Source organism: Ovis canadensis, chromosome 23, assembly GCF_042477335.2.
Source record: "Ovis canadensis isolate MfBH-ARS-UI-01 breed Bighorn chromosome 23, ARS-UI_OviCan_v2, whole genome shotgun sequence".
Classification (NCBI taxonomy): Eukaryota; Metazoa; Chordata; class Mammalia; order Artiodactyla; family Bovidae; genus Ovis; species Ovis canadensis.
The window spans coordinates 50,778,491-50,800,301 of NC_091267.1; the positions used below are offsets into that span (position 1 = coordinate 50,778,491).

Genomic DNA, 21,811 nt, shown 5'->3' on the forward strand with positions numbered 1-21,811 from the left:
TTTTAATATTCACTTTTAGAAAGCATACAAATCCAAACCAAAACCAAGAAAGTAAGATGTGATACTTTATTTTACTAAAAGATTCATTTCACCAAAGAATTCACCACAGATTTTCTTCAAGTAGACATTCCATTTTATTTAAATTTTATACGAAGTATCTAATTTGGGAAAGCATCTGTCAATTACCTTGGAATTATGTCAAAAGAATAAATATTAGTCATAATTTTCTATTACATGTCCTATTGCTTTTCATTTTGAAAATTGAATTGTATTTAATCTTTTATAATTCAGAGACTGCTTGATCTACTGTGTTAGATTGAATTAGGTGTTTCTACATGTTGCTAAATTGTCTTCTTTTCAGTCATTTTTTGATGTATGCATCCTGTTTCATTGCGTGGATGTGCCTTACTTTATGTAACTTATTGAATGTGCAAGTCTTATACTTTTCATTATTAAAAGGATGTTTCAGTGTACATTGTTCACATCTGTGATGATTTTTTCTGGCATACTCTTAGAAGTGGAGTTTTGGGTCATGCAGATTGTTAATCTTTTTAGCACTTGTCATGTTTCCTCTGAGAAGGGCTGTCCCAAAGCAGATTAATATTAATACAAAAAGACCCTTTCGCCAACATTCTGTCTGGGTGTGTGTTTTGTGTGTGTGTTTTAACATTTTAAGTAGTGAAAATTCTCATTTGAGCTCCAAGTTATTTCAGTTTCACTTCTGGTTACTAGTGAATTTGAACATTTTTTGTATGTATCGCCTAGACTTTTTTTTTGAAAGCATATTCCTGAAGGTCATGAAATACTAAATCTAGTGTTTCTCTTTTATTCCCTAGCTTCTCTGAAAAATTTAATTCTCAACTAACACTTTCTACTTCCCTTTCCATGTCTTAGGTTTTACTACATAACTAGTTTCCCCAGCTCTCAGATCACTGGCTCTTTTTCTTCATACAGCTGAAATCCTCTGAAGATTCATCCCTTTGCTCTTCAGTTTGTATTTTCTTCAGTCTTTTTGCTCCCCTTTGGTCATCTGGAAAACTGAGGTCTAACAGAAGGAAACTAAACTAAGTGATACAGCCTGGATACTGCTTTGGGTTTCTAGAAGCACACAAGTCTCTGGCTTGTTCGTCTCTCTTCCTTCCTCTTATCAATCAAGCCATCGATCTCAGTTTCACTTTTTCTATTTGTGTTTTCTCTGTTCTAGTTTAGGTAACACCTGTGAGGTAGTCTAATTCATCTCTCTCCCTCTCGTTTTCCCCCCAGTCATCTTACACATCACTAGGTAATTAATTTTGCAAAAATAGTACCATGATCATTGTCATTTCTTATATCAGAATCCTTCAATGATTTCTCCTTTCTTAGAGCAGTTGAGTTAAATTTTATAGACTCACTAATTATATCCTGTTACTTACAACAGGTTGTTAAAATTACACACTGTCCTACACTGCTGACCAGAGATGGAGATCGCATTCGAAGTAATGGGAAGTTTGGGGGCCTTCAGAATAAAGCTCCTCCAATGGATAAACTCCGGGGAATGGTGTTTGGAGCTCCAGTACCAAAACAGTGCCTGATCTTAGGGGAGCAAATAGGTAGGTTAAATACTTAATAATTTCTCATTTGATTTTAACCCTTTATTTGGACCTTATTTATTGAGACTCTAACATTGAAGCTTAACCATTAACAGATACAAATAAGATGTTTTTATCCAGTACTTCCAGCTTTCTAACACCAAATAGTTTTGAAATACATATATAGGAAGTAGGTTTTCCCTCCTGTTCTCATTCTTATCTTGAAATACAGGAAAGGTTTCCTTGTTGAATAAACCAGTATCTCATCAAACCATAACACTTCTTTTTATATCAAAGTTGTTAACTATCTAGATTCATCTTTCTGGTGTGCGTGACATGTGACCTCCCTTCTGCAGGCTGTGTCCCCTTGTTTCTGGTCAGCTGATACAATTGTCTGTACGTCTGTGCTCTGAAGTGCTCATGCTTTACAGGAGGGTCCCAAATGGGCCATCATCTAAGAGTTGTTCGCTTTTAACTTTATATAGTTCTGATATCCTTGGATATCTACTTCCCCAGCAAAAAGTAGTTTGTTGCTAACTTAAGATAGTAAATTGTAGTTAAACTGTAACAAAGTTTATCATCTTAATTATTTTTAAATGGGTAGCTCACTAGTGGTAAGTACATTCACACTCTTGTGCAACCAGTCTTCAGAAACCTTTTCATTTTGTAAAACTGATGCTCCATACCCATTAAGCAGCAACTCCCTGCCTCCCCTCTCGTCACCTGCCTGCCACACATGTTTCTGTCTCTGTGAATTTGACTCCTCCAGGCACCTCTGTGTGTGTCAAATCAGAGTGTCCCTTTGCAACTGACTGACGTCACTTAGCGTCATGTCCTCCAGGCACGTCAGTATTGTAGTGTAACTCTGTGTCACAGCGTGTGTCAGACTGAATAATATTCTGTTGTATGAATATACACGTTTTGTGGCTTTTTAAGAGTATAGTATACATAGAGAAAAGTGCACATTTCAAAGCATATACGTTTTTCACAAAATGAACATTGCTTCTGTATTAAGAAACAGAACGTTAGCAGCGCCACAGAAGGCCTCCAGGCCTCTGCCAGTCATAGCCCCATCCCTCTCAAAAGGATAACAACTTTTTTGACTTAAAAGAGCATAGATTCGTTTTTTCCATTTTTGTACTTTATCTACATGGAATTATACAAGTCATGGGTTTTGTGTCTGGCTTTGTCCAGCCCTGTGTTGTGTGTGTGTATAGTTGTAGTTCATCTTAATTGCAGGATAGTATCCCATTGTGTAAATACACCACAGTTTATTTCTTTTTTATTATACTGCTGAGGAATTTGGGTAGTATCTAGCTTGGGGTTATTACTTCAACCCCCAACTACGTTTAAAATAGTAACTGAGAAATATGGTAGGAAGAAGGCTGTTTTGTATTCTCTATGAGAGAGTCAGGTACAGCTGCAAGAGGAGACATGGGAGAGGCTCAGACAGACAAAGTTAGTGTAGTCACAGGTCCTAGGACAGGAGGCGCCGCCTGCCACTCAGGGCCACATGGAAGACACTGGGGTGGTCAGGACGCAGAAGACAGGAGCACAGAGAGCGCTTCTGCCACAGCCTTTATGGGGGATTTACAAAGAGGTAGTATAAAACTTTAGAGGAAATCACAAGTAGCAGTATTAGTGTCAAGGCAATGGCACTAAAGCACAAAGATGAATTCATTTTGATAAGATATATATGATACTAGAGGTCCAAAAGTTAATGAACTTGATGCAGTAAATTACAAAATCAGAATTCTTAAAACTGCTGATTGTACAAAGACAGAAGCCTCATGAGAAACCATTAATCCATGACAGGTCCTTAGTCAAAAAACAAGACATTTTCTACCTAATAAGGTGTAATACCAGTACCTTAGGTATTTATAGGATATATCACAAAAAATGGTCATAAATTCAGTTGATCAAATTGCTACTCAGCTACAATGAGACTACAAATTATAAAAAGCAAAATTTACTTATGATATATTTTTAATATAATGTAACAGAACTAAAAATAACTTTTCTTTCTTCCCAAAGTAAGCTCAAATAGGTAGATATTTAGAAACAACTATTTTGTCAAAAAAGTTTTAACTATTAAAGAGAACAAGAACATCACACATTTTATGTAGGAGGCATGAAAACAGCCAAGATCAAACGTAAATCCACAGGCTTAATGCTTTTGTTATTAAATGAGAAAAACAAATTTTAACCATTCAACTCAAATGACAGGAGGAAAAAAATACATCTCAAGAAACAAGTACAGTCAAATGAATTGGAGAAAAAAAGAAAACCTTTGTATCGTATGATATATAATTCCTAAAGGTGGTCTTTGGGCAGAATAAATACAAAAAGTAATGGCTCCGAGAATACATTCAGACAGAGATTTCTTAGGTTTCTATAATATTATAAATATATTTAGTATGTCCAAATAAAATGGACTACACTCTGGAAAATTGCAAATCAAAATAACAAAATTGATTTAAATAAGGCAGAAAACTTATATAGGCCATTGCCTGAGGATGTGTTCAGAAAGCTAACTCCATCCTATAGGTTTTTCATGAGTGAATTTCAAATTAATTTGTTTCAGAATATAGATAAATATGGAGATCACTCAGGCCATCTTATTAAACTGATAGCAAACCTGTTTCCAAAAATGGCACAGGCAAAGAAAACTGTGACCACTCTTCAGCTGTGTTCAGGAAGTTCTTAGCACAGTAGGACAGAAATCAGAAAGCTGAATCTTGAAAGGAACACTTTATTTTATTGTTCGCTTTATCTGCAGTGGTTTTGCCCCCAGATAATGTGCATGGCTTGCTGCTTTTCTTTCCTGTTGTGTAATGTCACACCTTTGTGGACTTCTCTGACCAGCCAATCTAAAATAGAAGCACCCACCTTGGAGAAATGGGCTTCTTGACACATAAGTACTGGCAGATGTGAGAAAAGAAAACATTTTATAGTTGTTTTTTTTTTTAAGTTTACATAATTTTAAAGCACCTTGAAGAAAATAGAAGGGCAAATGACCAACTAGGGGAAGATTGCACATATGGTAGACAAAGGTGTTAACAGCAGCCTTTAAAACGCAAGAAAAAGGACAAAGACTAGTAGGAAAATGGATAACATGAATAAGCAATTTTCAAGGGAATAATAATAGTTACTGTTGGAGGGCTTATTATGTCCCACATACTTTATTAAGCTTATCACTTGAATTTCATTTACTGCTGTTCTCCTCATTTTACAAATGAGGAATTTGAGTCTTTAAAAGGTGAGATAACTTTCCCAACTTCAGGATAGTATATGCGTTCATTTGTCCAGTGACATAAGAGAGTAGAAAGAAAACATTTTTTTCCCTGAATACATAATTGAGATAATTTGCTTCTCCATTACCCTTTTCTGTATATTTCCAGACCTGCCTCAGTGTGTGTCACTTTTATAATCAGAAAATGTTACCAGTTGGTGTTTTGTTTTTTTAACTAATTGCTTTTAATACTCATTTTCTTTGAACCAATAATTGATCTTATAGGAAAGAAGCCTAAGTAAACAGTTCTAAATACAAGCAGGACTTTTTTTTTTTCTTTCTCGTATAGATAGTATAGCCTTGTTTTTCAAGGAAAACAGAAGAAATGTTAAATGCTTTAATTCAATTTATAGTCTGAGAGATGTCTATTAAAATTTCATTTGGAAAGTACATAGAAAATAAAATTAAAAATATCACACATGTTAAAAATCAAACCTGCAGACATGTGAAATGAAGACAAAAAAGTGAGGTGGTAGACCTATCAGTTTTTTCCCAATCTCTCTCTTTTCTGTATTAGCCCGAGTTTTCTGTAGAGATCATATAAGTAGAAATAACTTTTTTTAAATATTAAAAATAAAATAACTCTGAACATTGTAGAAGCCAGGATATGACTGTAAGAAAGGAGAGTTATTGGTATCAACTGAAGAAAGAAAAGGCATTTTAAAATTTCCAATAAGAAAAAATAAAACAAAATTTCCAATAAGTAATCAATGTGTAGTTTATAACTGCGACATCATCAGTCTCATTAACACTTTCTTATACTCCAGATACGTAGTATGCACCTGGCCAGCCTAGACATTATTTATGTTTTATTATGTCATGCTTAATTTTTAATACTAATATTTAACCTCTCTGTACATTTATTGTTTTTGTTGTTTTAAGTAAAACTATTCTTGATTTTTTTTATATTTTTAATATTTTTAAAAGGTAGCAACCAAGATTATTGAAGGTTTGTGGTTTTCAGGACAAAGATATTTTGTTCTGTTTTGTTTTATACTTACTGGAAGTCAGCAGATTGAATGCCTGTGGACCTGTCTACTAGCCACCCCTATTTCATTTACACCTACCCTTCTCTCAGCTTGCCTCCTTCCTGTTCACCCCTGCTGAATGCTTTTTGAACAGATCAAAGCAGAAGTTCTAGTAAATTTTTTCACCAATTTTTTTTACCCAGTTTACAAGTATTTATCAGTTTTTTGCCAATGCAGAACACAAAGTTTGAAGAGACCTAAATGCTACTAAATGAAATCTACTTAGCTGTCTAACTGCTTACATCCTTCAGTGGTGAGAAGATTGCTTCTGCCTTCTTCAGTTCAGTTCAGTTGCTCAGTTGTGTCCGACTCTTTGCAACCCCATGAACTGCAGCACGCCAGGCTTCCCTGTCCATCACCAACTCCTGGAGTCCAACCAAACCCATGTCCATTGAGTCAGTGATACCATCCAGCCATCTCATCCTCTGTTGTCCCCTTCTCCTCCTGCCCTCATTCTTTGCCAGCATTAGGGTCTTTTCCAGTGAGTCAGCTCTTCTCATCAGGTGGCCAAAGTATTGGAGTTTCATCTTGAAAATCAGTCCTACCAATGAACACCCAGGACTGATCTCCTTTAGGATGGACTGGTTGGATCTCTTTGCAGTCCAAGGGACTCCCAGGAGTCTTCTCCAACACCACAGTTCAAAAGCATCAGTTCTTCGGCGCTGAGCTTTCTTCACAGTCCAACTCTCACATCCATACACGACCACTGGAAAAACCATAGCCTTGACTAGGCGGACCTTTGTTGGCAAAGTAATGTCTCTGCTTTTTAATATGCTATCTAGGTTGGTCATAACTTTTCTTCCAAGGAGTAAGCGTCTTTTAATTTCATGGCTGCAGTCACCATCTGCAGTGATTTTGAAGCCCAGAAAAATAAAGTCAGCCACTGTGTCCACTGTTTTCCCATCTATTTGCCATGAAGTGATGGGACCGGATGCCATGATCTTAGTTTTCTGAATCTGCTTTCTTAGCAACCCCAAATACTTGTCTAGTAACAGCTCTTCAGATATAGTATTTTCAACTATTTTGTACTATTTTTAGTAGTGTTTTTTCTTTGCCTGGATGTATTGAAATAATCTATCTTTCTTAATAAATAGCATATAGAAATGAATGCATTGTAATTTGAGCTTTTGTCCTTTCATATGAACTAATTTTTTATTTTAAAGTATTTTTTCACTATTTTCATAGTAAAGCATCATTAGTTTTTTCCTATATAATTGAAATTTTCAAACAACATATAATGTATGAGCTCTGAAATCATTTATAAACAGAATTAAATATGAATTTTTGTTTTTTCTCTTTGGCAAAATTTTATTAAATGAATTAGAAAAGACTTTATAAACACCATGGTAAATAGGAATTACATTTCATATCAAAAAATTGGGAATTGCCAAGGCATATTAGCTCAAAATACTCCAAGCTAAGCTTCAGTAGTACCTGAACCAAGAACTTCCAGATGTACAAGCTGGATTTAGAAAAGGCAGAGGAACCAGAGATCAAATTGCCAACATCTGCTAGATCATAGAAAAAGCAAGGGAATTCCAGAAAAACATCTACTTCTGTTTCATTGACTCCACTAAAGCCTTTGTCTGTGTGGATCACAATAAACAGTGGAAAATTCTTAAAGAGATAGGAATACCAGACCACCTTACCTGCCTCCTGTGAAACCTGTATGCAGGTCAAGAAGCAGCAGTTAGTGCCAGACATGGAACAACAGACTGTTTAAAATTGGGGTAGAAGTACATCAAGGCTATATATTGTTGCCCTGCTTATTTAACTTATATGCAGAGTACATCATACGAAATGCCACGGTGGGTGAAGCACAAGGTGAAATCAAGATTCCCGGGAGAAATATCAGTAACCTCAGATACACAGATGACACCACCCTAATGGCAGAAAGCGAAGAGAAACTGAAGAACCTCTTGAAGAAAGTGAAAGAGGAGATTGAAAAAGCTGAGTTAGTAACTCAGCATTTCAAAAATGAAGATTATGGCATCCAGTCCCATCACCTCATGGCAAAGAGATGGGGAAACATCGGAAATAGTGAGAGACTTTATTTTCTTGGGCTTTAAATTCACGGCAGATAGTGACTGCAGCCATGAAATTTAAAGATCCTTGCTCCTTGGAAGAAAAGCTAAGAAAAACCTAGGCAGCATATTAAAAAGCAGATTCATCACTTTGCCAACAAAGGTCTGTCTAGTCAAAGCTATGGTTTTTCCAGTAGTCATGTATGGATGTGAGAGTTGGACCATAAAGAAGGCTGGGTGCCGAAGAATTGATGCTTTTGAAATGTGGTGTTGGAGAAGGCTCTTGAGAGTCTCTTGGATTGCAAGGAGATCCAACCAGTCAATCCTAAAGGAAATTGGTCCTGAATATTGGAAGGACTGATGCTGAAGCTGAAGCTCCAGTACTTTGGCCACCTGATGTGAAGAGCCAACTGATTGGAAAGACCCTGATGCTGGGAAAGATTGAAAGGGAGGAGAAGAAGGGGACAACAGAGGATGAGATGGTTGGATGGCATCACCTACTCACTGGACATGAGTTTGAGCAAGCTCTAGGAGATGGTAAAGGACAAGGAAGCCTGATGTCCATGGGTCGCAAAGAGCAACTGAGCAACTGAACAAAAACAACAAAGGCATATTGAGCTAAGTTGCTTCTGTCCATCTTAGGCATAAAATATTTGCTATTAGTGTTCCATTTAATAGAAAGTATTTAATATTCCATCTTTTAATTTTATAAATAACAATTAATATAAAGCCTTTGAATATATTGTTTCTTGAGTATTTAAAAGGTAAAAGAACCTCATGACTTACAAAGTTAAGTAGGATTCAACCCTTAATGACTTAAAATTTTTGTATATTGTCTGCTGAATTAGGCAGCATCCCTGACATATGGGTCTGGACATCATTTTGTACCTCATTCACATAGAAAATAAGTACTATTTTATGCACGTAGAAAAATGAAATTAGAAGTACTATCAAACCAGAAAACCAGACTCTCTTTTTTAGTGGCTACCTTTGAGTTCCAATAAGTCATAAGGAATTAAGAAACATAAGGACTTTGTCATTACCGAATTACACATATGGAATTCATATTTAAATATATATGAATATGCTCATAATGTTCACGGGTATGTATATGTGTGCTTACTCATTCCCAGAAAGCTGGATAGTTTTTTTAAATACTGTTATTGACCCTTAAAGTATAGAAAATCTCATATATCATGTACTCTTGACTAAATTGATTTCTTCCACAGGTTCATTTGTAAACCCACTGTATATATTTATTAAACATATGGGTGTTTGTATGCCCGTTCCCATGAATACTGAACATTTTTGTGTGACTAGAGTCTTAAAGGGTCAAATAGTAAACATTTTAGGCCTGTGAGCCAAGAGACAAAATTGAGGGTGTTATGAACATATTTATATAACCGTTTAGAATGGAATCATTTAAAATTGTATAAACCATTCTTAGCCCATGGACTAAAGTATAGTCAGTGTATTTAACCTATAGTGTCTAGTAATTCATACAAACAGGCAATGAATAGTCTCAAGCTTGACTAATGTAATATATTTTTAAACAAAGTAAAGTTTTTTGAAAGCTAAGTGTCAAGAGTGTTTGAAAGCTGTGTTTAAGGAAATGGCCATGTCTGTTGGAAGCAATGATTTTCTAATAATGCCATGTTTAATGCATTTTTCCCCTAACCCCAAAATTGTGTGGAATTAGATGGAATACTGAATATTAAACAGAGGTAAACACTAACTGTGAGAGTGAATTTTTTTTTTAATTGTGGTAAAAGTCACACTCAGTTGAGTTCAGTCGCTCAGTCATGTCTGACTCTTTGCGACCCCATGAACTGCAGCGCGCCAGGCTTCCATGTGTATCTCCAACTCCCGGAGCTTGATGGAACTCTTGTCTATCAAGTTGGTGATGCCATCCAACCATCTTAACATCTGTTACATAAAATATACTGTTTCAGCCACATTTACACTGTACAGCTCAGAGGCACTGAGTACACTCATATTGTTGTGCAACTCTCATCATCATCCCTGTCTTGAATGTTTCACTTTCCTAAACTGGAATTCTGTCCCCATTGAACACTAAGTCCCCTTTCACCCTCCAAACCTCTCTTCCATCCACTAGCCCCTGGCACCTACCAGTGTACTTTCTGGCTGAATTTGACTATTCTAGTTACCTCATATAAGTGGAGTCAAACAGTATTTGTCTGCACCTAATGTATATTGGAATGCATTTTAAGGTTAATATATGTCCTACAAACAGTTTATATCTTCTTTTCCCCGTACTGTACATAAATTTATTAAAGTCAAGCCGCTGAAGAAAATTAAGACTTCATAAGCACCGGTTTTGTGCCAGGATCTAAACTGTGTTTTTTTCCTTTCATTTGTTTACTGTGAACGTTAAAAGTAGTTCCATGTGTTCCTGTAACACAACACTCAGTGTTGCTGGCTCTTCTTTCCTAAAATACTGCTTTAATATGATATCAGTAGCTTTAGTCGAATGTCTCTGGTTTCTTTGTAGATCTTCTCCAGCAGTACCGCACTGCTGTGTGCAGGTTGGGCAGTGTGAACGAGGATCTTAATGGGCAGCTGAAGTACCTTCACACTCCCGATATGAAGAGGAAAAAGCAAGAACTTGATGAACACGAAAAGAATCTCAAATTGATAGAGCAAAAACTAGGTACTGTACTTTCTGCGAGATCCTTCTCTGGCTGAAGATAGTGTGCATGATTGGAGAGAATTGAGCTCCAAAAAGAAAGAGTGTGAATGACCCACAACCTAAATCATAGACACCCTCGACCTCTGGGTGAACTGACAAATGTTCATAAGCTATTCTCTCAGCAGGCGTAATAAGAAGCATTCCCAGTATTATTTATTAATTCTTCTTCTATAAATTAAGAGGTATTTGCTTTCATTGCTTATAATTATTCTGGTCTTTTAAAAGTTAATTTTCTCTGTTTTCTTACTGTCTTTGCAGGAATGACTCCCACACGTAAGTGTAATGATTCACTGCCTCATCCAGTGACAGACTGTCCAATTCCTCCCAAGAGAATAAGAAGAGAAGCTGCAAGACAAAACAGGTGAGGCTACTGTGCCCTCAAAGCTCTTGGCTCATCATACTTTAAAAATAGCATGAGGGTGTTTACTTGCCTGTTCTGAACCAGAATTAATTTTGTTTTCTTTTTAACCCAATTGAGTGATGGCTAATGAAAATAAGCTGGAATTATTTTATATTTCCTCCTAGGATACTCTAAAAAATCATTTTCTAAAATGATTTTTTACAGGTAATTTGAAAACTTTCGAATACATTGCATTTTGCTTTATAGGCTCAGCAACTTGACAGATACAGACTATACAGAATCACTTGCACATTACTCATTTAAAAGTTGCTTATAGTATATGGTTTGGAAAATCACATACCATTTTTGCACAACTAACCAAGAAGCCAACAAAGCCATCTGCAGCCTAACTCAATGAAGAAAATTGTCCATTTCAGATTAGATACTAGTAAGGCCATCCCACAGAAAGGCCCATACTACTGGGGTTTGTTGTACATTATCACGAATGTTCATTTGGACTCTGCCTGAGTAAGTTTCTCCTATTGACCTTTGAGGAGCTCCACTGAGACCACGATATTTAGAATTGGTATCCCATGCCCTATCCATCTACGTATTCTGTATTTATTGTAACTATTTGATTATTTTGTGCTCTGTGTTCCTGGGTAAATAAATGTGACGTGGTTCTTGTCCCCATAGGAGGTCTGTAATCTTGTACAGAAGAGGGACAGTTCAAAAAAGTAAACCTTTTTCTGTATGTAAAAATATAGAATGATAAGTTTTCACAAAAGAACAGACGACAAAGTGATACAGAACAATGGGAGAACGTGCTTGGCTGTTAGGGAAGATGCATTTTAGCAGAGAACTGAAGGATGGGAAGCCAGCTCTGTAGGGATGGCTTATAGTCAGAGGGAGAAGAGGCGTGAAAACTCTGAGAAAACAACACACCTGGCATGCCTGAAGAACTGTAAAGATGCTTGTGAGCCTAAAGGATAGTGAGTAAGAGGAAAGAGCCCCTAAGATGTGGTTGGAGAGCTAGACGGAAGCCGCAGTATGCCTCTCCCCAAAACAGCATCTTGAAAAAATGACACCAAGTCCTTACAGTGAACATTGATATATTCATATGGAAAAGACATGTTCATTCTTTCCTTACATGAACATTCTGGCTAATCAAATAACTGGAGAAAGTTCTTTATAGAAGTTCTTCTTTATAAAGTTCTTTATATGAGATTGAAGTATATAAGAAGTCAGATGAAAACATCACTTTTTTGCCATTCCTAATAAAGTAATAGGTTTTAGGCAATAATAATCTATGGATACACAAATGATTAGATAAAAAATTGGGAGGAGGACTTAATGGAAAGATAGATTGACACTTCTGAACCCATTGATTAAAAAGCAGGATATTTGCTATTATGGGATTCAGTAATAAATAACCTGAATCTAATGAAGCTTCCACTCAGTCTTCTCAGCTGGAGTTCTGTGCAGGAATTAAGCACTGCAGAAAACCATGACACTCCTGGGACAGTTCACACAGCTCGCATTCTCGATGAATAAAAGGAGGTTAATTAACTGCATAGAATGGATACCTTAAGGTGTTAGAGCATAAATCTCTCATGAATTGGAGAAGGACCCTCAATAGAACTTCAAAAGTATACAGAAAAGAAGGGAAATTTAGGAACAAGTTAAATGATGCCACCAGGCAGCCATTAGCCAAATCTAGAATGTCAAGAATGGGACACTATAAATGATGATTTTGTTAATAAATCAATGACATTAAAAGAACCATAGGGAGGGACTTCCCTGGTGGCACAGTGGGTAAGAATATGCCTGCCAGTGCAGGGGACAGGGGTTTGATCCCTGGTCCAGGAAGATTTTACGTGCCACAGAGCAGCTAAGCCCATGTGGCACAACTGCTGAAGCCCGTGTGTCCTAGAACCCTTGCTTGGCAACAAGAGAAGCCACTGATGAGAAGCCTGCGTGCTGCAACAAAGACGCCCAGGGAGAAGGGTAGACCACTGGTTATAGAATAAAGACGCCCAGGGAGAAGGGTAGACCACTGGTTATAGAATAAAGACGCCCAGGGAGAAGGGTAAACCACTGGTTATAGAATAAAGACGCCCAGGGAGAAGGGTAGGCCACTGGTTATAGAATAAAGACGCCCAGGGAGAAGGGTGAACCACTGGTTATAGAATAAAGACGCCCAGGGAGAAGGGTGAACCACTGGTTATAGAATAAAGACGCCCAGGGAGAAGGGTAGACCACTGGTTATAGAATAAAGACGCCCAGGGAGAAGGGTAGACCACTGGTTATAGAATAAGTAACTGAGAGGTGTAACCATGAAGCGCACGTGTGTACATTTTCTTTGGACCTGGATTTGAATCTTCAAGATGACAATTTTGAAAAAATCTGGTAAATTTTCAATCACCTGGATATTAGATATACTAAGGAATTGTGATTTTTGTGTATAGCAGCAGCATAGAGTTTACAGTAAATTAAATACAGTTAGAAATATGTACACAAAAATATGTACAGAGGTATTTAACAGTTGAATAATATGTCTGGGATATATGCTAAAACACTAGAAGACAAAAAGTGACAGCAAATCAAAACAAGAAAGGGCAAAAGGTTATTATTTCTTCTGCTTTTCTGTAGGCTTGGCATAAGTGATAAAGAAGTATTTTATGGTAGACGGGGAACATTTTTCCAGTCTTTTAAGAGACCAAGTGAGGAAATTCCTGCCAAGCAGTTCTAGACTAAAGTCCATGTTCATAGACTCTCCTGCATGGACTTACTAAGTTTGGACTCTAAGTTAAGACTTAGAGTCACTGCAGAACCACAACCGATGCCATTGATCTGGATCTTGTTAAGTAAGATTTTGTAGCAATTCAGAGGTGGTATGGGCCAAAGTTTCTTCTTTTGGTTTGTTAGTAATGGTATTTAGTAATAGTAATGGTATTTTCATTAAAGTAATGCATGTATATAAGTCAAATAGTATGTATATTTAATATACTGTATAATGTGAACTACACATATAATTTAACATTTTCTAGGCACCATTTTAAAAGAAGCAGCGAGATTAAATTTTAATAGTATTTTTTTTAACACAGTATACAAAGTATTATCATTGCAACATACTGCCAGTAGTATAGAAATTATTAATGAGACATTTTAAATTCTCTTTCATACAAAATCTTCAAAATTCAGAGGACAGCAAATCTGTTAGGACTAGCCACATTGCAAGTGCTCTGGAGCCACACATGGCTCGTGGCTACCAGACTGGACGGCACAGGTATCAGAAGAGCTCATGGTGATGAGATCTTACTCCTCTGCACCCTTACCCCATCCTGGTTCCCAGAGGTGGCCTTGGTTTTAACTGCTTTGTTTATTCTGTTGTTGCCTCCATTTTTGGTGCACATTTATATATGTCAGTCTTGGTTTATCAGTTTTCAGACCGTGCAGCCCACCCAGCACCTTGGTGTGGAGGTCTGTCTTGTGTTGCCTATCTAATGACTTTTGAACTAAATTCTTCCTGTGGTTATTTGGTTATGTTCTCTCTTACAACCATCAACGAAGATCTCTGTGCTTTTTTTCAAAGTTATTAAGTGATAAGCAACATCATATTATGGCTCTGACGATGGTATAGGCAGAGTTGTGTGCTAGGATTACATTTCCCTCTATAAGATTCTAATGGCATGACCCTACTTAGGCCACCAGTGTTCCAGACATCAGAGTCAAGTAAATTTTCTAAACCATCAGTTCTTAAAATCATGTTGAATTTTAATCCAGTTCTTAGACTGTTTCTTGAATGTTGTTAATGTCTCTGGAGTTTCTAAGTCTTTCTTTTTTCTTTCACTGTGTAACTTGATCATGTATTCTTCCACCTGCTTTAGTAACTGTTACTAGTAATCCTGTAGGTCTTCTGGATCCTCCTTGGCTGCTCTCTTGGGTTGAATCCATTGTTTCTCGGCTTCCTTGTCATTCTCTTATAACTTCTTAGGAAAGGGTATAGATAGAAACTGCATGTCTGAATCTGTCTTCCTCTGCCTTCACATTTGATTGAGGTTTTCTGGGGATTACAGGATAGAAACAAGGCTGGAATATCAAGGAGGAGGTTCTGGGAATAATCAAGAGACAGTGGGTCACAGTCTGCCTGGTGGAACCTTGGACTCAGTCAGAGAAGTCCAGCCCAAAACAGGAGGGAGTGAAATGGAGAGAAAACAGAGCCTCGACTGTGCCAAGTTTTCAACCCCAGGCTTTGAGAGCTCTGTTCTCTTGTTTCTAGGTATTAACACTCTCACCAGGAAGTTAAATAGATAACAATGCTAATTAGTTAATTAAAAGTTGGTGTCATGGCTTCCGATGTAGTTGGTGGCGCCCTAGAGGCTTGCCTGTTGCCAACATCTACACACTAGCAACCTGCTAGTCGGCTCTCCAGCCACACCCTTAAAGCAAAGCCTTCTTGTCCACTCCTCTGCTCCCTCCTCCCTTAAAATTCCTACTCAGAGAGCAGCCTTAATGGGAAAACAGTTCTATTTTTATTAACAGTAGACTAAATCCAGACCAGCAGCACAGTCCTTTTTCTTAAATGTAATTGTACAGGTGAGAGTCATTATGCATATGAGGGGAGTCAACAGCATGTGAGGGGAAATCCAAGATAAATAACAAAACCCACCCTGGAAGATGATTCAGCTGAATTCTTTTAAAAACTATAATTTCTGATTAGATTGTGGAAGGAGTTACATTCGTGAAACCAAGAGGATATTAGGAGAAAGGTATAGCCAGGACAGGATTACAGATCCCATTGCTGAAATTAAAGCCTTCAAAGGACAGCAGCAGAAACCAGGCGAGGAGGGGGAAAAAATTTAAAGGACTAACGTAAAGGAAACTTCGCAGAAAAATAGGGGGAATATGTGAAGAGAAAGGGGGAGGTGTAGAGAACCAATTCAGACTATCAGGAATCCTAGAAAGAAGAAAATGGAGAAGAAACAACATGTGGAAAAGAATTCCCAGGGATGAAAGGGCCTGTTGAAGTCCCAGTACAATGACTGACAGAAGATAACACCAAGAAAATTCATAGCAAATTTGTGGAATAACAAGAAAAGGGTGAAGAGTGTAAATGTTTTCAGAGAGAGACCCATATTGTCAGTACAGCTTTTTTGCATACACAAAAAGCTGTTGTCAGCAAGCTGTGTGGTGGCAGGTGAGACGATGTAGGTTGCAGATTTGCTGAATTCTAGCCTGTGGCTCCCTGTTTACATCCTGCTTATCTTTGGGAAATATTAATCACTTTAAATTTCTATTTAAAATTTAAATCATTTTAATTATTGATTTCCTTGTCCCCAGTCTCTACCTGGTCTCCATAATTCACACTATATCAAAAATGTTACTGCATTTGAAATGAAAGTATCTTTAATATTGAAATACTAATTTCATCCATACAATGGAAAACAAATTCAGCAGTAGGAATTAGCAACAATGTATGTGTTTATATGTTATTATTAGTGTTTGTGTATTACCTATTTATATATTGTTGGCTTTCATAGGGATTATATATCATATTTCATCAACTGTAAGATGTCATTAATTATTAGAAACATCATTATTCCATGAGGCAGTAAAAGAAAACACTGCAGATTAACTCATGACATAAGGTGGATTTCAGAGATGTTAAATGTGGGGAAATGTGGATTTTAGGAACAACAGAATATACTTAGCAGTATATATTATGCAGTAGACTCATTTTCTTCAGTAGACTTCAGTTTTCTAATCGATTTTCTGCTCATAAAGATTACAAATTAGCTCTTTACCAAAATTGTGTGTCTTTTATTTGGAGATGGCAGTTCAGGGAACTATTGTTTAAAAAGAAACTATAGGGCTTCCTTGGTGGTTCAGTGGTAAAGAATCCGCCTGCCCAGTGAGACACAGGTTCAATCCCTGGTCTGGAAAGATCCCACTAAGGCTGGGTGCCACAGTTATTGAGCCTGTGCCCCAACTGAGCCCATGAGCCCCAACTGCTGAGCCCATGTGCCACAACTCCTGAAGCCTGTGTGCCTTAGAACCTGTGCTCAGCAGCGAGAGAAGCCACTTCAGTGAGAAGCCCTTGTACCACAACTAGAAAGTAGCCCCCCCTTGCCACAACTAGAGAAAAAGCTACTCAAAGCAACGAAGACCCCAGCACAGCGGCCCCCCTCTCAAGAAGAAAAAGAAAATATATCTGAGTAAGAAAACATCTGCATACATACATACTAAGATGTTCGTCCTCTGTATGTAAATAGAGTTATGGGTATATCTTGGTGACCTTTCTCTAATAAGCATTATAATTCTTGTTAAAATTTTTAAATGGTAATTTCATTTTAGGAAAGGGGAAAATAAGCAATAATCTGCAAAATTTGTATCTAGGATACACCACTCCAAAGAACTATGCTCCACAGAATTTATCTCTTCCTCTGTATATGTTAACTTCTGCTTCTCTGTCAAGCTTTTGTTTGTGGCATTCATGTGAAAGAAATGCTTACATACAAGGATTTAATTAAGTCTGTTTATACCAAGAATTACTATAATTACTAGAACATAGTTCCACTGCGTATTTAACCACCCAGGTCTGATGAAGGAGTTATAGGGGAGGTCTGATGAGGGAGTTACAGGGAAGGAGAGCTTTGGTATGTAAAACTTAACTGTGTTTTTTTTCTACTTTGATCAGGATTATAACCAAAACTGATGTGTGAGAGATGAGAGAAGGCCATTAGTCTCCCTAAGAATGCCCTGCCTTCTGCAGCTCTGTTTCAGAAGACCAAGAGGGTGACTTATGATGAATATTTCTGGGAATGATACAAGAATCTAGGCTTGCATTTCCATGTTTAGCCAAACAGAACTGGAAGCAACCATTCAGTTTTGTCAATCTCACTGGACAGTGTGGGCTTACTGGAATTGTTCCAGTTGTCAGGCCCTTTGGTTGTCATTATCGTGCAAATGTGTCAGAGGAAAATATGCAATTACAGCAGTGACTGCGCAGCTGGCACATAGCATTTATTAATTCTAAAGACAAGTGTATGTACTGTTTTTCAGTATGTTTATCATGAATATGCTAGAACTATTTCTTGAGAGCAGACCTTTTTATTACCTTTGTGTGAATTTATTTAACAAAACTGTTTTTGTCATGTCTAAGGCAAGTTCTAGAGGTTAGGTATTTAATTGTAAATATGAGAGGAAACTTGTAATTCAGAATAAAATCGGAAAAGCACAGGTATCTCAGAATTCACCTCTTAAGACACATGGAAAAATATTAAATTGGTGGGTTAACTTTTGACAGCAAGTAGCATTTTAAATTTCTAAAGATTTATCTTGTGTATATATGTATATATATATAATACGCAGCAGCATCAGTTTTATAAACATCGTTTGACTTTATTAATACTAGATTATATAGTCTCAGCCTTAATTCTACATTTATGTTATTTTGTAATTTTTTATTACTATTTTTAAAGAGTTAAAGAAGTTGTACACTCCCTCATTAAGGGAATAAAGGTCTGCTAGAAATTTGCTGCAAAAACATTTGAATTGTGTATTAATTCATGCTAATGTATGTCGATATATGTCTTTGTGTCAGTCCAAGACTATTGGTTTGTGAAGTTATTTTGTAAGGAAATACTTTTGGTACAGTTTTGTGGCCCAGCAAATCTGTGTGTTTTTTAATCCTTTCTGAATATACAGTGAGGTTAATAAAGAAGATTGTTTCTTCCTGTTGAATAGGTGTGTTTTCCTTTTTCAAAATTTAAAGTTCCATGAAAATTACCTTAGTGTAAATTATTATGATGTTTAACCTCGCTTTATAATTGGAAGGCATTTAACTGTTTTGTTAAAGAAGCAAAATGGTAGTAATGAGAATTAGTTAAAAGAAAGAGTGGATTCCTTTTAAGTAAAACTAACTACTATTATTAGTTATTAAATATTAGTATCAAAAAGATAAGTTTCATCTTCTAATTGTTTTTAACTTTTTGAGGTTATGACTTGGTTACTTACAGTTATTATGAAATGGATAGGATTAATATTTTTAGTCTGTAACCTTCAGATACTTTTAGTAAAGTTTTAATTTGTATCATTTTTCTACATCTAATGTCTGCTAAACATTTTCATGGAATCATTTCATAGTTATGTAATTATATTTATAAATTTACTTTTATAGATGTTAATTTAAGATAATATTATTTTGCATGTCTTTTGAACACTTCAAAAAGAGATTGTTACATTTTAGCAGGCATATGTTTAGATTTAGAGATAAGTAGCAGCATTAAAATTTATGGGAGGACTCTTGGCCTAAAAATTAATTATCTTAAGTATAATGTGAAGTTTATCCACATCTGACTGGTACAGGCAGTTATTTATGAATTTATAAATAACTTGAGTATCTGAAAATACTTTACTAGTTAGAATTAATTCCCTTTTGGAGAGAAATCAAATTCATGTTAAAGAATCACTATTCCAAGGGACAAGCAATAGAGAGACATTGATTATATTGTTTTACATTAGGAAGCCTAATTTCAAAGTAATGTCTGATTATATAAATTCCTAGTGCTCTGATTCTTTATACTCCAGTAACAAATAGCATGAGGTAGAAAATATTTAAATCTTTGTATAGTACCATATTTAAATGTTATTAGTAGCATTTGTTTCTGTCTTTTTCACTTGTGTCTCTCATCAGTTATTCTTAACTTTTAAAATTCTTGGTCGAAATGGAACATAATGTCTCATTTGTCTTATTTCATCTTGGTAGGAATAAAGAATTATGTCGCTTGACCTATTTGTTGATATCCACTGATGAATATATGAATATTTTTATTAGGAATAAACAAACAATAGGAGTTCACTTTTATACTATACAAGACCATTTGTTATGTTGGGCTAGAAATGACAGGATAATACTTAAAAGAGGAATCTTATACTTTGCATTTCTTATGATTTCACTAGTTCTGTGATATACTGATAAATGAATGCCAAATTTAGTGAAAAAATACACTTCCATGTTTTCGTAGACTAGAGATATGCCTTGATTTGTTAATCATATTGCACATTTCTCTTCTTCAATAGTTTTGCAGAGTGAATTTTTCCTGTGAAGAGTTGCTGGGAGTTCCCTTATGGCCTAGTAGTTAGGATTCCGGGCATTCACTGAAATCCATCCATGGTAGGGAACCAAGATTCTGCAAGCTGTACAGTGCAGCCAAGAAGAAAAGGAAGAACTGCTGACAGTTCAGCTATGATCCTTGGATCAAATGTTAACAAAAAGTCAAGAGAGTCATTTTTTTTCATGTGTTCAATAATAATATATTGCGCTCTGGCTACATTTGTGTTAAATGTTCATGTGTTGATTGCCTGGTGTTTTTATAGTAGAATATAGATGTGAAGGACAAAGGAGCCTGGCATGCTACAATCCATGGAGTCACAAAGAATCGGACATGACTTAACAACTGAACAGCAACAACTGGTTAGAATGAAATACCAATTTCATGAGACATTTATAAATAGGATTATTGGGATGTTTCAAAATGTAAAATTAAAAGCTCCTTGGTGTTAGTTTGAAATACAGAATGGTTTTTATCAGAACATTCATAAATTCATTGGTTTAGCAAATACATATATCTGCTATATGCAAACCAGTGTGTCCAACCTGTGGAAGGAGATAATAGCTACCACATGCTGAGTAAAACATTTACATATATTTTCATACATGTTTGATCCCCAAGTTAAAGAAACATTGTATAAATTGCCTATGCTAATCTAGGCTTTAAAACTCACCAGCTTCAAGACTAGGACAAATTACTTAACCTGTCTGTATCTTAGCTTTTCTCGTCTTTAAAATGAGGATAGAAAAATCTGGCTTAAAACTCAACATTCAAAAAACTAAGATCATGGCATCTGGTCTCATCACTTCATGACAAATAGGTAAAAAATGAAAGCAGTGACAGAAATTCTCTTCTTGGGCTCCAAATCACTGCGGATGGTGACTGCAGCCATGAAATTAAAAGAAGTGTGCTTCTTGGAAGGCCATGACAAACCTAGACAGTTTATTAAAAAGCAAAGACATCACCTTGCTGACAAAGGTCTGTCTAGTCAAAGTTATGGTCTTTCCAGTATGGATGTCAAGAGTTGGACCATAAAAAAGGCTGAGCACTGAAAAATTGATGCTTTTGAACTGTGGTGCTGAAGAAGACTTGAGAGTCCCTTTGACCGCACAGTCAATCCTAAAAAGAAGCCAATCCGGAATATTCATTGGAAGGACTGATGCTTAATCTGAAGCTCGAATATTTTGGCCACCTCATGCAAATGGCTGACTCATTGGAAAAGAGCCTGATTGCCAGGAAAGTTTAAAGGCAAAAGGAGAAGAGGGCGGCAGAGGGTGAGATGGTTGGATAGCATCACCTATTCACGGACATGAACTTGGGTGAACTCCAAGAGATGGGAGGGACAGGGAAGTCTGGTGTACTGCAGTGCATGGGGTTACAAAGAGTCTGACACAACTTAGCAACTGAAAAACAATATACCTGTTTTGTAGGGTTTCATAATCAAACAACTGAATGGTAAATGTCGTTTGGCATTTGGTAGATTTCCAGTGGCTGTCATTTTCTTCCCTTTGTTAGGCAATTATACAGACGATCACTACATGTGATGAGAGGTATGTGTGAATTGTAGGGAGATGATGGAGCATGCAACACTGGAACTGGACCTTGATGACTTTGTAGGATTTATACGTGCTGCAATTTGGGGAAGGAAAGGTAGAATGCTACGAGCGAAGACAGACATAAAAGGCAGCATTTCTTTGGAAGGAGCTCAAACTGACTGTGGAGTCCAAGGGAAC

The 21,811-nt window shown here is 36.6% G+C and overlaps 1 protein-coding gene across 2 annotated transcripts in view; it reads left to right on the top strand.

Annotated features, from left to right (window-relative positions):
- Positions 1 to 18,708, top strand: part of SMCHD1 (structural maintenance of chromosomes flexible hinge domain containing 1) — a 123,873-nt gene extending 105,165 nt beyond the window's left edge. For both annotated transcript variants that reach the window (XM_069568325.1, XM_069568326.1), the window contains 4 exons: positions 1,418 to 1,589; positions 10,425 to 10,583; positions 10,881 to 10,983; positions 17,663 to 18,708. In XM_069568325.1, the coding sequence (XP_069424426.1) occupies positions 1,418 to 1,589; positions 10,425 to 10,583; positions 10,881 to 10,983; positions 17,663 to 17,687 (459 nt within the window). In that variant the 3' untranslated portion in view covers positions 17,688 to 18,708. The remainder of the gene's footprint in view (positions 1 to 1,417; positions 1,590 to 10,424; positions 10,584 to 10,880; positions 10,984 to 17,662) is intronic.
- Positions 18,709 to 21,811: the final 3,103 nt, after the last annotated feature.